Source organism: Candoia aspera, chromosome 2 (assembly GCF_035149785.1).
Source record: "Candoia aspera isolate rCanAsp1 chromosome 2, rCanAsp1.hap2, whole genome shotgun sequence".
Taxonomy (NCBI): domain Eukaryota; kingdom Metazoa; phylum Chordata; class Lepidosauria; order Squamata; family Boidae; genus Candoia; species Candoia aspera.
The window spans coordinates 148,003,101-148,015,162 of record NC_086154.1 but is presented as its reverse complement, the minus strand read 5'-3'; the positions used below and the strand labels follow the sequence as shown (position 1 = coordinate 148,015,162).

Sequence of the window (12,062 nt, the reverse complement as noted above, 5' to 3'; positions counted from 1 at the left end):
ACTTATTTGTGTTATTTCATGTCTCAAAAAAGAAAACATTTTGATTAAGAAACTGGGGCAGGGGGGTTTACTGCATAATACTGTCATCCATAACAAATAAAGATGACTGCTAGCTGGGCAGGGGAAAAAGTACCCTGATTCCCTATTCTGTAGGATATAGCATCACTGTTCCTTCAAACGGGAAAAAAGATGATATCTGGCACCTGGGATCATCTTCAAACATGTGCTGCGTCCCATTGCCATGGTGAACATCCCAGTCTAGTATCATCACCCTGAGAAATAAAACCAAAATCAGGTCAGTAAATTAAACTCCTCAATTCAGTTCAGTTAAAATAAGCTTTACCTGTTACGGAGCTCCCAGAATCCCCACTCCCAGGACACCTCTTGGGGAACAAAATTCAAGAGCTAAACCTGCTTTAATTGGTCAAACAAAACTTTATGCTTTTGTGAGTATACTCACCTCATGCGCCGCCCAGCCAGGCGCTGGGCATATCGTGCTGCCAAAGCCACAGAATTGAAGAAGCAGAAGCCACAGGCAGTATCTGATTCAGCATGGTGTCCAGGAGGGCGGACAATGGCCACAGCATTTTGAGTCTAGGGCCCCAGAAGAAGAAACAATATGGGATAAGTGCTATATGGAAATCCAAGACAGCAATGGGACTTATGCAAAGAACTGGAGGAGCCAGACGGAGTCCCACGGAGCTCCCTGGAGCAGCAGAGTGGCAGAGGTGCAGTGCAGCAGCTGGGTGGTGCAGTGGCCAGGCAGCACAGCAGCTGGGCGGTGTGGGCTGCTGCAATGAGGCTGGGAGGTGCAGCACAGCAACCAAGCGCTGCGAAGAACCCTTGGGGTGGCCTGGCAGACCCAGTACAGAGCCCGGCAGGCCCAGACGGAGTCCCCCGGAGCAGTGGAGACGTGGCGCGGTAGCCAGGTGGCATGGTGAACCCAGGAGGGGCAGCACAGCAGCCGGGTAGCCCGGCGAACTCTTGGGGCAGCCTGGCGAACTCTTGGGGCTGCCCAGCAGACCCAGCATGGAGCCCCCGGAAAGCAGTCCTAGATGGATCTCCCTGGAGCAGTGAAGGCACAGCATGGCAACTGAGCAGCACAGCAAACCCTTAGGGCAGCCCAGTGGACCCAATGGATTGACTATAAGTCTCCTGCGAGCCCCCAGCCCAGCGACTCAATACCGTGCTGAACCAGGTGGGCCAGCAAACTCCCTGGGCCAAGGAGCCAAGCAGGCCGGCGAGCCTGCCAGAATAAAGAGCCAAGCACTGTGGCGGATGGGAGCCACCTGGCGGGGGGTGGCCCACGAGCCTCTTGGGGCAGCAGAGGCTGGATGGAGTCTCCCAGAGCAGCAGGAGTGCAGTCCACAATAGAGAGCCACAGCGAAGCGAGTGGGTGAACGAGCCCTGAGTGGGCCAGTGAGCACCCTAAAGTGGCTCAAGTGAAGACCTGAGTGGGCCAATGAGCCCCCTGGAGTGAGGGGCCAAGTGCCCTGCTGGGGTCCCTCCAGTGTGATGAGTGGGACACTCCCCACCATGGCGGCCATGAGCGTGTCCCAGATTATTCGGGACCTGGCTTGGGACAGCGGCCTCACACTGGACTTGGTTTTCTTGTCAGAGCAGTGGATATGTGATCTGAAGGGAGAGTTACGTCTGTCCCCTCTGTCATGGTCAGATCATGCCCTAGTGACCTTGAGATTCTCCTGTGCTACCCCCCTCCGCAGGGAGGCAGGATCCATTCAATTGGTCCGCCCCAGCGACTGATGGACCTGATGGGGTTCCAAAGGAAGCTAGGGGTTATACTCAAGGATCTGCTGCACGGTCCAGCGGAGGCCCTGGCTGCTGCCTGGAATAGGGAGGCGGCAGGGGCCTTGGATAGGATTGTGCCTGTGCTACCTCTCTTGTCCCATCGAACCCGACACTCTCCATGGTTTATGGAGGAGTTGAGGGTTCTGAAGAGACGTCTAGAGCACTGCTGGAGGAAGACAAGGACCAAATCCGACCAAACATGAGCTAGAGCCACTATTAAGGCCCATCTTGTGGCGGTAAGAGCAGTGAAATGTCAATATTTCTCCGCACTTATTGTCTGCAGAATGCCACCCACCGGCCCTGTTTAAGATCACCCAATCTCTATTGGGGAAGGTGGGTCCAGTAACCCACCTACAGGGCCGTGCAGAGGAATTTTCCAAGCATCTGGAGGATAAAATCACTCAGATTCGTACCAAGTTGGATTCTAAGCATGGTGCATAGCCTGTGGAGATGCCTGGGGAACATACTTACCTGGTTATCTGGGGACAGTTTGATCCTGTTGGGCCTGAGGAAGTAGACAGAGTCCTCCAGATTGTCAATTCCACCATTTGCCAATTAGATCCATGCCCCTCCTGGCTGGTGAAGGCAGTTCGGGAGGTGACATGTGGGTGGGTCCAGGCGATAGTGAACTCATCCTTAGGGAAGGGTTTCCCACAACCTCTAAAGTGGTGCTGGTGCACCCCTCCTCAAGAAACCATTGTTGGATCCCACCATACTGGACAATTTTCATCCAGTCTCCCACCTCCCCGTTTTAGGGAAGGTGGTTGAGAAAGTGGTGGTGTTGCAGCTCCAGAGGATCCTGGATGAAACAGATTATCTGGACCCCTTCCAGTCAGGTTTCAGGCCCAGATATGGGACAGAAACTGCTCTGGTCACACTTTTGGATGATCTCTGGTGGGAGCGGGATGGGGGCAGTGCATCCACCCTTGCTCTTCTTGACCTCTCAGTGGCTTTCAATACCATCGACTGTGGTATCCTTTTGGGTCGGCTCAGGGAGTTGGGGGCGGGTGGCGCAGTTTTGTGCTCATTCACCTCCTTCCTCCAAGGCCGGTCCCAATCAGTGTTGATAGGGACGAGAGATCTGGCCCGCAGTCCCTCCTTTGTGGGGTACCACAGGGTTCAATACTCTCTCCACTCCTTTTTAACATCTACATGAAACTGCTGGGGTTTCTGTCGCCACGGGATGAGGTATCATCAATATGCTGATGATACCCAATTATACACCTCCATCCCGAGTGACTTAAGTGATGCTGTGACCACCCTCTCTCGGTGCCTGGAGGCTGCAGGGGCCTGGATGGGGAACAACAGGCTTCAGCTGAACCCTGGTAAGCTGTGGGTTGGGGGCTCCTCAGCATCCAGGAACTTACCATCTTTAGCTCTGGATGGGGTTGCACTGCCCCAGACAGACCCGGTGTGGAACCTGGGGGTTCTCCTGGACTCACGACTCCTGCTCAAAGAGCAGGTAGCAGCCGCAGCCAGGGGAGCCTTTGCCCAATTTCATGTCGTGCGCCAGTTACACCCCTTCCTGGATCAGGAGGCCCTCCAGTCAGTCACTCATGCCCTGGTCAATTCCCACATAGACTATTGCAACGGGCTCTACATGGGGCTACCCTTGAAGAGCATCCAGAAGCTACAGCTGGTTCAGAATGTGGCCACACGAGCAGTTTTAGGAGCCCCAAAGATGGCACATATAACATCTTTGCTGCGCAAGCTGCATTGGGTGCCAGTTTGCTTCCAGGTCCAATTCAAGGTGTTGGTTATCACCTTTAAAGCCCTACATGGCATGGGTCCAGGTTACCTGAGGGACTGCCTCATTGACCTGTTCCACCAGGTCAGGCAGAGAGGACATGTTACAGACCCTGTCCATGAGAGATTGTCAATTGGCAGGGTCCAGGAAGAGGGCCTTCTCTGCTGTGGCCACTGCCCTGTGGAACATGTTACCCCCAGAGGTGAGGCAGGCTCCCACCCTCCCGAAAGGGAGTGAAAACCCGGCTTTGTCACCTCACTTGGGGTGGGAGGGGGAATAGTTAATCATGGGGATGGTTGGTGCGGTGATGTGGCCCTGAGGAATTTATATTTCATATAAATTTTAAATATTTTCTGTATTTTATATTTATATTTTTATGATGTACTTGTTTTTATGATTTTAATCTCTTGTTATTTTAAGTGAATTGTAAACTGGCCAGAGTCACTTGCAAGATGGGTGGTGCAGAAATGTGAGAAATAAATCAATAGATAAATAAATAAACTTCCTCCAAGCTAAAAGGAATCTACAGAGCAGGCCATTTGCTAGAGGCAGGCCCGTCCAGAGGCCATAGCAAAGCAGCTGGACAAAAGGGTATCATCAAGAGTAGGAGACTGGCTGAATTAACTACTGCTCAATCCCTGTCCTGCAAAGGTCCTGGCACTTACCTTCCCAGACAGTACAGCTTCTACTGCATTGAATGCAGACCCAGCTGCCAGCTGGGCACACTCATAGGAGCTGGCACAGATGTAGACAGAATTGTACTGGTCGCCCTGGCGATGCAGGTCACGGGGCTTCATGGTGGCTGTGGACTTCACTGTCTCCACATAAGCCAGGCTGCATAGAGGAGGAGGAGGAGAGGCAATAAGGCAGCCTTTCTCAACCAGATGCCTGCCAGACAGGTTGGGCTTCCGCTCCTAACATTCTGTCAGCTAGTCTAGTTGTGGAGCTAAAGCCCAATGCCTCTAGAGGGCATCTGGTTGGAGAACACGGTAATATGGACTCCGCTCCCTCTTTAAATAAAAGGAAGAAGAGTATGAAGCTTTGGGCACCGCTGACTTATCCCAGCCCTCCTCTGTCAGACCTCCCACCGCTCTCCTTAGTGTTGAAAAGACTGTTGGAACTAAACACATCCAAACCTATGGCACATTTGGAGCTCTTCTTCAGAGGCCAGGCGGGCTGGGAGCCGGCAGCACCGCTCTGTCAGATGCAGCTCCCCATGGCGCTGGAAGATCCTGGAGACTCTCTGAGGCAGTTCTGGATGTTGGCTGCAGAAGGAAGGTGACACTAAAAGTGAGAGAAAGCCATGATTCTTACAATATCTTGCTTTCAACCTTTAGGAGGGAAAGAAAACCTAACCAGCCTCTTCAGAAAACCTCTCAGATAGGGATGGAAAATCCAAAGTTCTTGGACCACACACACCTCTTGGTCTAATTTCAAAAAACTTTTGCAAGGGACTAGTTCAAACCCCTATTAAGTATTCTTTGCCCATTCTCTGATCATCTGCTGCTTGAAGAGGAAAAACAGAGGTTAGCAAAAAATGAAAGGCCTCACCTACTTCTGAAGCTGGGCCCAGCCACTGCTTTCTTCAGCCCCGTGCACCAGTGCACATAGTCCCCACCAGATTATTCTTAGAAGAGATCCTTAATACAAAAAAAAAGTTCCCTACTTCCCTCCTAAGGAACAATTTCATATGGGGGATCCTCTGACCTTCCAATGAGCTTAAGAACAGAAACACACTGGATCTCAAACCTGCCTGGAAGCCATGTGGTTGAACCATTTGATAGACTGTTTTTGGTGAATATCTTAAAATAGTGTAGCCCTTAAAGTCTGTATTTCCAAAAATAATTAAACGTTCCCTTGATAGAGACTCGGTCAAAAGTAGAGTTGTCAGCTATGGTGACTTAGTGGGGAACATACACTCTACATCTGTTCAAAGACATTCCCTTTACCAGATGGTTCACGGTTTGTATTTTATTTTACTACACTAGCTGTTGCAAAATGGCCTGCATGAGTTACACATGCAGAAAGGATGGAAACATTCCCTTCGACTCACCTAAACAATATTTGAAATTCTTACCTGTCCCACATGTTGTAATGCTCCATCATCTTCTCATCATAGACTAGCCCTGTGCAAGAAGGAGGCCGGGGCTGCATCAGTTCAGCTGCTGACCTGGAGAGGGTATCAGCTACAGACAGAGGGCTGGCTGGTGGCCAAGCTACGCTGAGTTTGCCATCCTCCTGGGGCACGTCAGCACCTGAATTGTACGGAAGAGGCAGAGAGGGTCCTGAGCAGGCCTGAGTGTCTCATTGTGAATCAGAGTGGAAAAGAATTGACAGCAAAGGTGCCCCCGGCTACTTGCTTTTGAGGAAGGGGAGAAAAAGAGCTACATTCACTCACTGATCCTCCGTAGGTTCTTCCAATACTTGCTATGAACTGCAATGGTCTGAGACACTGAGCTGAGGGCACTGACAGGAGGAAAAGAAGTTGCTTTAATTGGATTCCTGCTCAGAGTAGGGGGTTGGATTTGATCCAACAGGGTGATTCTAGACACACCAGGTAGCAGGGATGGAGCCAAAAGGGAAATATCAATACTACCTGCTACATGGGAGGAGAGGTGACTCCATCAGTGGACAGGGATCTCCTAGAAGAATCTTAAGGACCATGCAGGTTCCCTCTGCCAAGGACTGGAGATTATACCCACCCTGAGAAAGCGAAAGGGGAGAAGCTAGATGGCTTCCTTGAGAGACAGCCCACCCGTAGCCCTGGCCAGAAATTGGAAAGAAAGTCACTCACCTCCAGAGACAAAACCAGCTTGCCTCCAGACAGCGACATTAACAGATGTGTCAGGTGAGCAAAGCATGCTGGGGTGGCAGCCATCTCCCCCTAGGGGTGCAAAGATTGGTCAATTTCGCTCTCCTGACTTACTCTTGGGAAAGGGGGCAAGGCATGAATCAGGGAATGGATACCTTAAATGAAACTAAAAAAAAACAAGGTGTTATCAGGCAGATAACTACTTCTATTGCAGCAGACCAGGGAAGTGCCTCTAAGGCTGCAACAAGAGAGGTGGCAATGAGAAAGGCTCTTGGTCCTCAAGGCTGATGGAGCCATTTCTGCATTGCCTAGCTGAAGCTCTAAGGCTACAGAAAAAGAGCTTGTGTCTGTCCTTGCCACCAGCAATCCCATACCTCAAAACACTCTTGCTAAGAGGCAAGCCCAGCCCTCATTCTCAGTACACCAGCTGAGGCTTCAGGGATGGTCTAAGGGGAGCAACCAGTCTCCTCCATCCAGTTATCCATCAAAGCTGCCATCAGCCACCATGCATAAAGCTAAAGGCAATGATTAAATGTCTAACCTCTTGGGACAACCTGGTGATCTTACAAGCAGGACAGGAGTTTAAAAAATGGTCAACCCCTCTCCCAAAAAATATTAGCTATCAATCATTTTTTTTTTTTTTTTCTTTTGCAGAATTGGTCAGGCATGTTTATCAAGAAGACAGCTGGGAAGCCAGATATCCCTACACTTAAAGAGGTTTGTGAGAGCAGCAGCTCAAGCAGAACTGTATAGGCAGTGACAACATCACACAAATGTTGCCATTATGCGCTTGCTTCCTGACACCTGATGCAAGTACCTAAGTTGTGCCATGTATATGATGCCAAAAGTTGCCACTGACTTGCAGTTTTAATGTGACCGAAGAGGAATTTATTAAAGACACCAAGGATAATCAAATTAATGACTGAATTAATTTTTACTGAATTTCAATTAACATTAGCTTTTGCTCATTTCTTGCCTGGTCCGTTTCTTTACTCTAGCTCTCCTCAGCCCCTGGCTCCAAAAAGGCTGACTCTCCCTGCTCCAGAATGTAATTGAGACTTTAATCCAGGGTGCCAGGAGGAGAGGAGGAAAGTAGATTTTCAACCTTTTTCCCTTGCTGAAACATCTAAAAATTGCTGAGACATGCTCTGCAGAGAGCAGAAAAACCATCTTACCTTAAAGTCACCAATTACAGCATCAAAACCAGCAGCAACCAGGACCATCTGGGGTTGGAACTGCAAACAGAGTACAGTAGAGCAAAAATAAAATGTCTGGTTGGGAAGGCAACAGAACAAATAACAGAGAATTCCCAGAGTTCAAGAACAAGACTGGGGGGCAGCTCTTTGCTAAGAACTGTTTGTCATGTGACACCTGTATACAGAACAAAGCCCACTGGGGTGCAACTTTATCTTGCATTATGAAACCACAAAGAATGAAGCTGCCCTAGAGGTCTGCAGTGGATGGAGGAGGGGGGGAGGGGAGGAGGGAAGAATGCTGACTTCACCAAATTTCCATCCCATGAAGCAAGAAGAAAATTCTGCAAAGATTTTGGGCAGACCAAAATTGTCATGTGCTGCCTACCGCTGAGTAAAACACAGACGCTGATTCAGAGAAGAGCAGGTTCAGGTTTATTCAAACGTAGAGCTAGGCGCGAAAAAAGCTGAGAGTGAAGGGAGCGCGCCGGTGCGGCGTTTAAATACCCCGTGCCGGTCAGCGCCCCCTCACCTTGGGTTGCGTCATCCCCCCTTTGTCCTGCATGCTTTCGTGCCGGTAGGTGAAGGGTTGCGGGGCCCCAGCTGGTGCCCCGGGATTGCCCATAATCGGTTTCCTCCTTCAGCCGGTGATTGCTGTCAGCTGGGCGATCTCCGTTGCGCTTTTGCTAACAGCTTGGGTGTGCCTCGTGATCCGCCTTGTCTTTGTCTTTCCTTCTTTCTCTTTTGTGTCCTGATGGCTGAATCATCCGGCCGGGGTCTGTGTCTGTTGTTGTGCGTGCTATGCTTATCTTAAGTCCCTTCCTCTGCTTCCTCGTTATTGTCATGTGTGCCGTTGTGCTGATGTCTTCAGCTCAACGGCACTCATGACATACTGCCCCCCGTCCGAATAGTGCCCCCCCCCGGCCTTCCGGTTTTCTCCAGGAGAGCTGTCAAAAATGGTTTTTTGTTTTTTTTTAAATTTCCCGCCGGAGTGTTTTCGCCCCTCCCTCTGTTCCGCCTTCTACCTCGTGTCCATCTTTAGGGTGTGTTCCGAGTGCGCATGCCCGACCACACCCTGGGCATGCGCATGCCCCGGCCACACCCTGCTTGTTTGGCTCAGTTCGTCGAGGGAAGAGGCGTGGCTGGTCGGGTGCTTTTCAGCTCCAGGTAGGAACCTTATCTTTATGCGTTGTGCGATTGCCATTGTATGTGTGCATCCTGGGCGTTGCCCCCAGGCATGCACTGGTGACCAATCGTCGCTCTCTCGTGGGCTCGGGGCGGGGGGAGGGTGAGTCCCGGGGGGGAGGAGGTCTACTCAAGTCGCAGGCTTGGGGGGCCCTTTCCCCTGGGGGCGCAGCGGGTGGGGGGGGCGGCCCGCAGGGGAAAGGGTGTTCAGGGGCCGGTTCGGCTTGGCGACCCTTCGGCTTGTCGGGGTACGTCCTGTGGAATGCCCGGGTCAGGTCTGGCGCCTTAACGTGTTGCGCCGCCACCCATTCTGGGTGGGGGAAGTGTTTCCACCTTACTAGGTAGTGTAGTGTTCCCCGTTGACGGCAAGAGTCGAGTATGTCTCTTACTTCGAAATGTTGTTGGCCGTCGATCATCACTGGGGAGGGCAGTGCCGTGCTTGGGTGCCATCGAGAGGTGGTTGCAGGTTTCAGGAGGCTGGTGTGAAATACCAGGTGGAGTCTCCGTAGATTGTGCGGCAGGTCCAGGCGTATTGCCACCGGGTTCACTACCTGTGTCACTCGGAGCAGCCCGATATACTTAGGCCCCAGTTTTTTCGAGGGTTGCGGTGACTTCAGGAATTTGGTGGATAGGTAGACCATATCCCCTGCCTGGAACGTCGGTTGCTGGCGCCGGTGCTTGTCGGCCTGCTCTTTGTAGGCCGCCTGTGCTTCCTTCAGTGCTGCCGTGATTATTGGCCACGATTCCGCTATCTTCCATCCCCAGTCACTAGCGTCCACTTGGGGTCTCGGGGGTTGCGGTAGCTCCGGTATGGGTACGAAGTCGCGCCCAGAGACTACTTCGAACGGGGTTTTCCCCGTGCTCGTGTGGACGGCGTTATTGTATGCGACTTCTGCGAACGGGAGCAGTTCGACCCAGTCGTCTTGGTGGTAGTTGGTGTATGAGCGTATGAATTGTTCCAGGGTGGCATTGAGGACCTCTGTGGCTCCGTCCGTCTGGGGGTGCCAGGCCGTGGATAGGGCTTGTTGGGTCCCCGTCAGCTTTAGGAAGGCCCGCCAGAATTTCGAGGTGAATTGTGTGCCCCTGTCGGTCACCACACGTGCGGGACATCCGTGTAGCCGGTACACGTGTATAAGGAAGAGTTTGGCTAGTTGTTGGGCGGACGGGACCGATGAGCAGGGGATGAAGTGGGCCTGTTTCGAAAAGTAGTCTTTCACCACCCAAATGGCCATTTTCTTCTGGCTGGGTGGGAGATCTACTATGAAATCCATGGAGATTTCCTCCCATGGGCGGGAGGGCTCCGCCACCGTTTGTAAAAGTCCCGGGGGCTTACCTGGTGCCCGTTTGGCCCTGGCGCATGTCGGGCAGGATGCTACATAGGCTTTCACGTCCCGTCTCAGTGCGCGCCACCAGAATTGACGTCGTGTTAGGTGCAGGGTCTTTAGGAACCCGAAGTGTCCCGCTTGCTTGGTGTCGTGGGATCTGCACAAGATCGCCTGGCGTTGCGAGTCTGGGACATATATTCTGCCTTCCCCCCATGCCAGGTCCTGTGCCATCGTCACCTTGTCGGGGTTTGCTAGTAGCCAAGGGTCGGTTTTGAGGGCGGCGGTGAGGTCCGCGCGTATCCCCCCTGGCAGTTGCGGTTGGCGCCGTCTGGTCACTGGTTGCCCCACCGTTGGTTGCGCCGTGGGGTTGGGCTGCCTCCGAGCGCCGCTCCGGGTGGTCACAGCCATCCCCAGCTGGGAAGCGGATAGGACCGTCCCGATCATGTCTGGGGCGGGCTCCTCGTCTTGGGGCAGTCGGGAGAGGGCGTCAGCCAGGAAGTTCTTTTTACCTGGCATGAACTTCAGCTGAAAGTTGAAGCGGCTGAAGAATTGGGCCCATCTGACCTGTTTTGGGCTGAGGCGTCTGGGCGTCCGGAGGGCCTCGAGGTTCCGGTGGTCTGTCCAGACCTCGAATGGTTGGGTGGCTCCTTCCAGTAGGTGCCTCCATGTTTCCAGCGCCGATTTTACTGCGAAGGCTTCCTTCTCCCAGACCTGCCAACGCCTTTCTGTCTCAGAGAATTTCCTCGACAGGTAGGCGCATGGTTTCAGGACTCCTGTGGGGTCCTTTTGGAGTAGGATGGCCCCCAGGGAGAAGTCTGAGGCGTCGGCTTGGACCACGAACGGCCGTTCTGGGTCCGGGTGCGCAAGGATTGGCTCCGTGGTGAACAGCGCTTTCAGCCTGTTGAATGCGGTTTGGCACGCGGGAGTCCAATTCAGTACTGTCCCCGGGTTCTTGGCGCGTCGTGTGTCCCCCACCCCTTTAGTTTTGAGGAGGTCTGTTAGGGGGAGGGCTATCTCCGCGAACCCCCGTGCGAATGACCTGTAAAAATTCGCGAAGCCGAGGAAGCTCTGGAGTTGGCGCCTGTTACGGGGGCGTTCCCAATTCACCACCGCCTCGACTTTTGCGGGGTCCATCTCTATGCCTTCCCCGGAGATTCGGTACCCCAGGTAGTCTAGGCGTGCTTTATGGAATTCGCACTTTGAGGGTTTGGCATAGAGTTTCGCCCTTTTTAGCTTATCGAGGACTTGTCTGACTAGGGTCACGTGTTCCTCGTGCGTTTTGGAGTAGATAAGGACGTCGTCTATGTAGACCAGGACCCCTTTGAACAGGTGTTCATGCAGAACCTCATTGATGAGCTGCATGAACACCCCCGGGGCCCCTGCTAGTCCGAATGGCAGCACTTTGTACTGAAAGGCGCCTAGGGGGCAGTTGAACGCAGTTTTCCATTCGTCCCCCTCCCTGATTCGGATTCGGTAGTACGCCTCGCAAAGGTCCAGCTTGGAGAATACTCTGCCCGTGGACAGGTGGGCGAGCATGTCTTTCACGAGGGATAAGGGGTATTTATTGGATAGGGAAGCTGCGTTGAGGCCCCGGTAGTCGGTGCAGAGCCGTAGGGTGCCGTCTTTTTTCTCCCGGAATAAGACGGGCGCTCCGACCGGTGAGCATGAATCCCCTCTCTAGGTTTTTGTCGATGAACTCCCGGAGGGTTGTCATCTCCTTCGGGGTCATCGAGTAAATCTTCGGCCTAGGTAAGGGGACATCGGGCAGCAGGTCAATCCTACAGTCCGTCTTGCGGTGGGGGGGTAGTTGATCAGCTTCCGCCTCTCCAAAGACCTCTGAGAAGTCAGCATATTGCTCAGGTAGGTCTTCTGGGGTAGCTGTGTTGTCCTGGGTTGCCGCCTCTGCCCGTCCCACAGTGGGGTTGGTCCTGCCCGCCGGAACTGGCGCCCGGTACTCGCCGTCGTCGAATTGGAAGGTGCGGGTCTTCCAG

General features: G+C 52.9%; 1 protein-coding gene across 4 annotated transcripts in view; it reads right to left on the bottom strand.

The window, feature by feature from the left end:
• HDAC6 (histone deacetylase 6) overlaps positions 1-12,062 on the bottom strand; it is a 44,015-nt gene that overhangs the window by 12,271 nt on the left and 19,682 nt on the right. For all 4 annotated transcript variants that reach the window (XM_063294137.1, XM_063294136.1, XM_063294139.1 and 1 more), the window contains 9 exons: positions 7,544-7,603; positions 6,351-6,440; positions 6,153-6,259; positions 5,955-6,022; positions 5,634-5,811; positions 4,693-4,821; positions 4,222-4,390; positions 461-594; positions 204-272 (listed from right to left, as the gene is read on the bottom strand). In XM_063294137.1, coding sequence (XP_063150207.1) covers positions 204-272; positions 461-594; positions 4,222-4,390; positions 4,693-4,821; positions 5,634-5,811; positions 5,955-6,022; positions 6,153-6,259; positions 6,351-6,440; positions 7,544-7,603 — 1,004 coding nt within the window. The remainder of the gene's footprint in view (positions 1-203; positions 273-460; positions 595-4,221; positions 4,391-4,692; positions 4,822-5,633; positions 5,812-5,954; positions 6,023-6,152; positions 6,260-6,350; positions 6,441-7,543; positions 7,604-12,062) is intronic.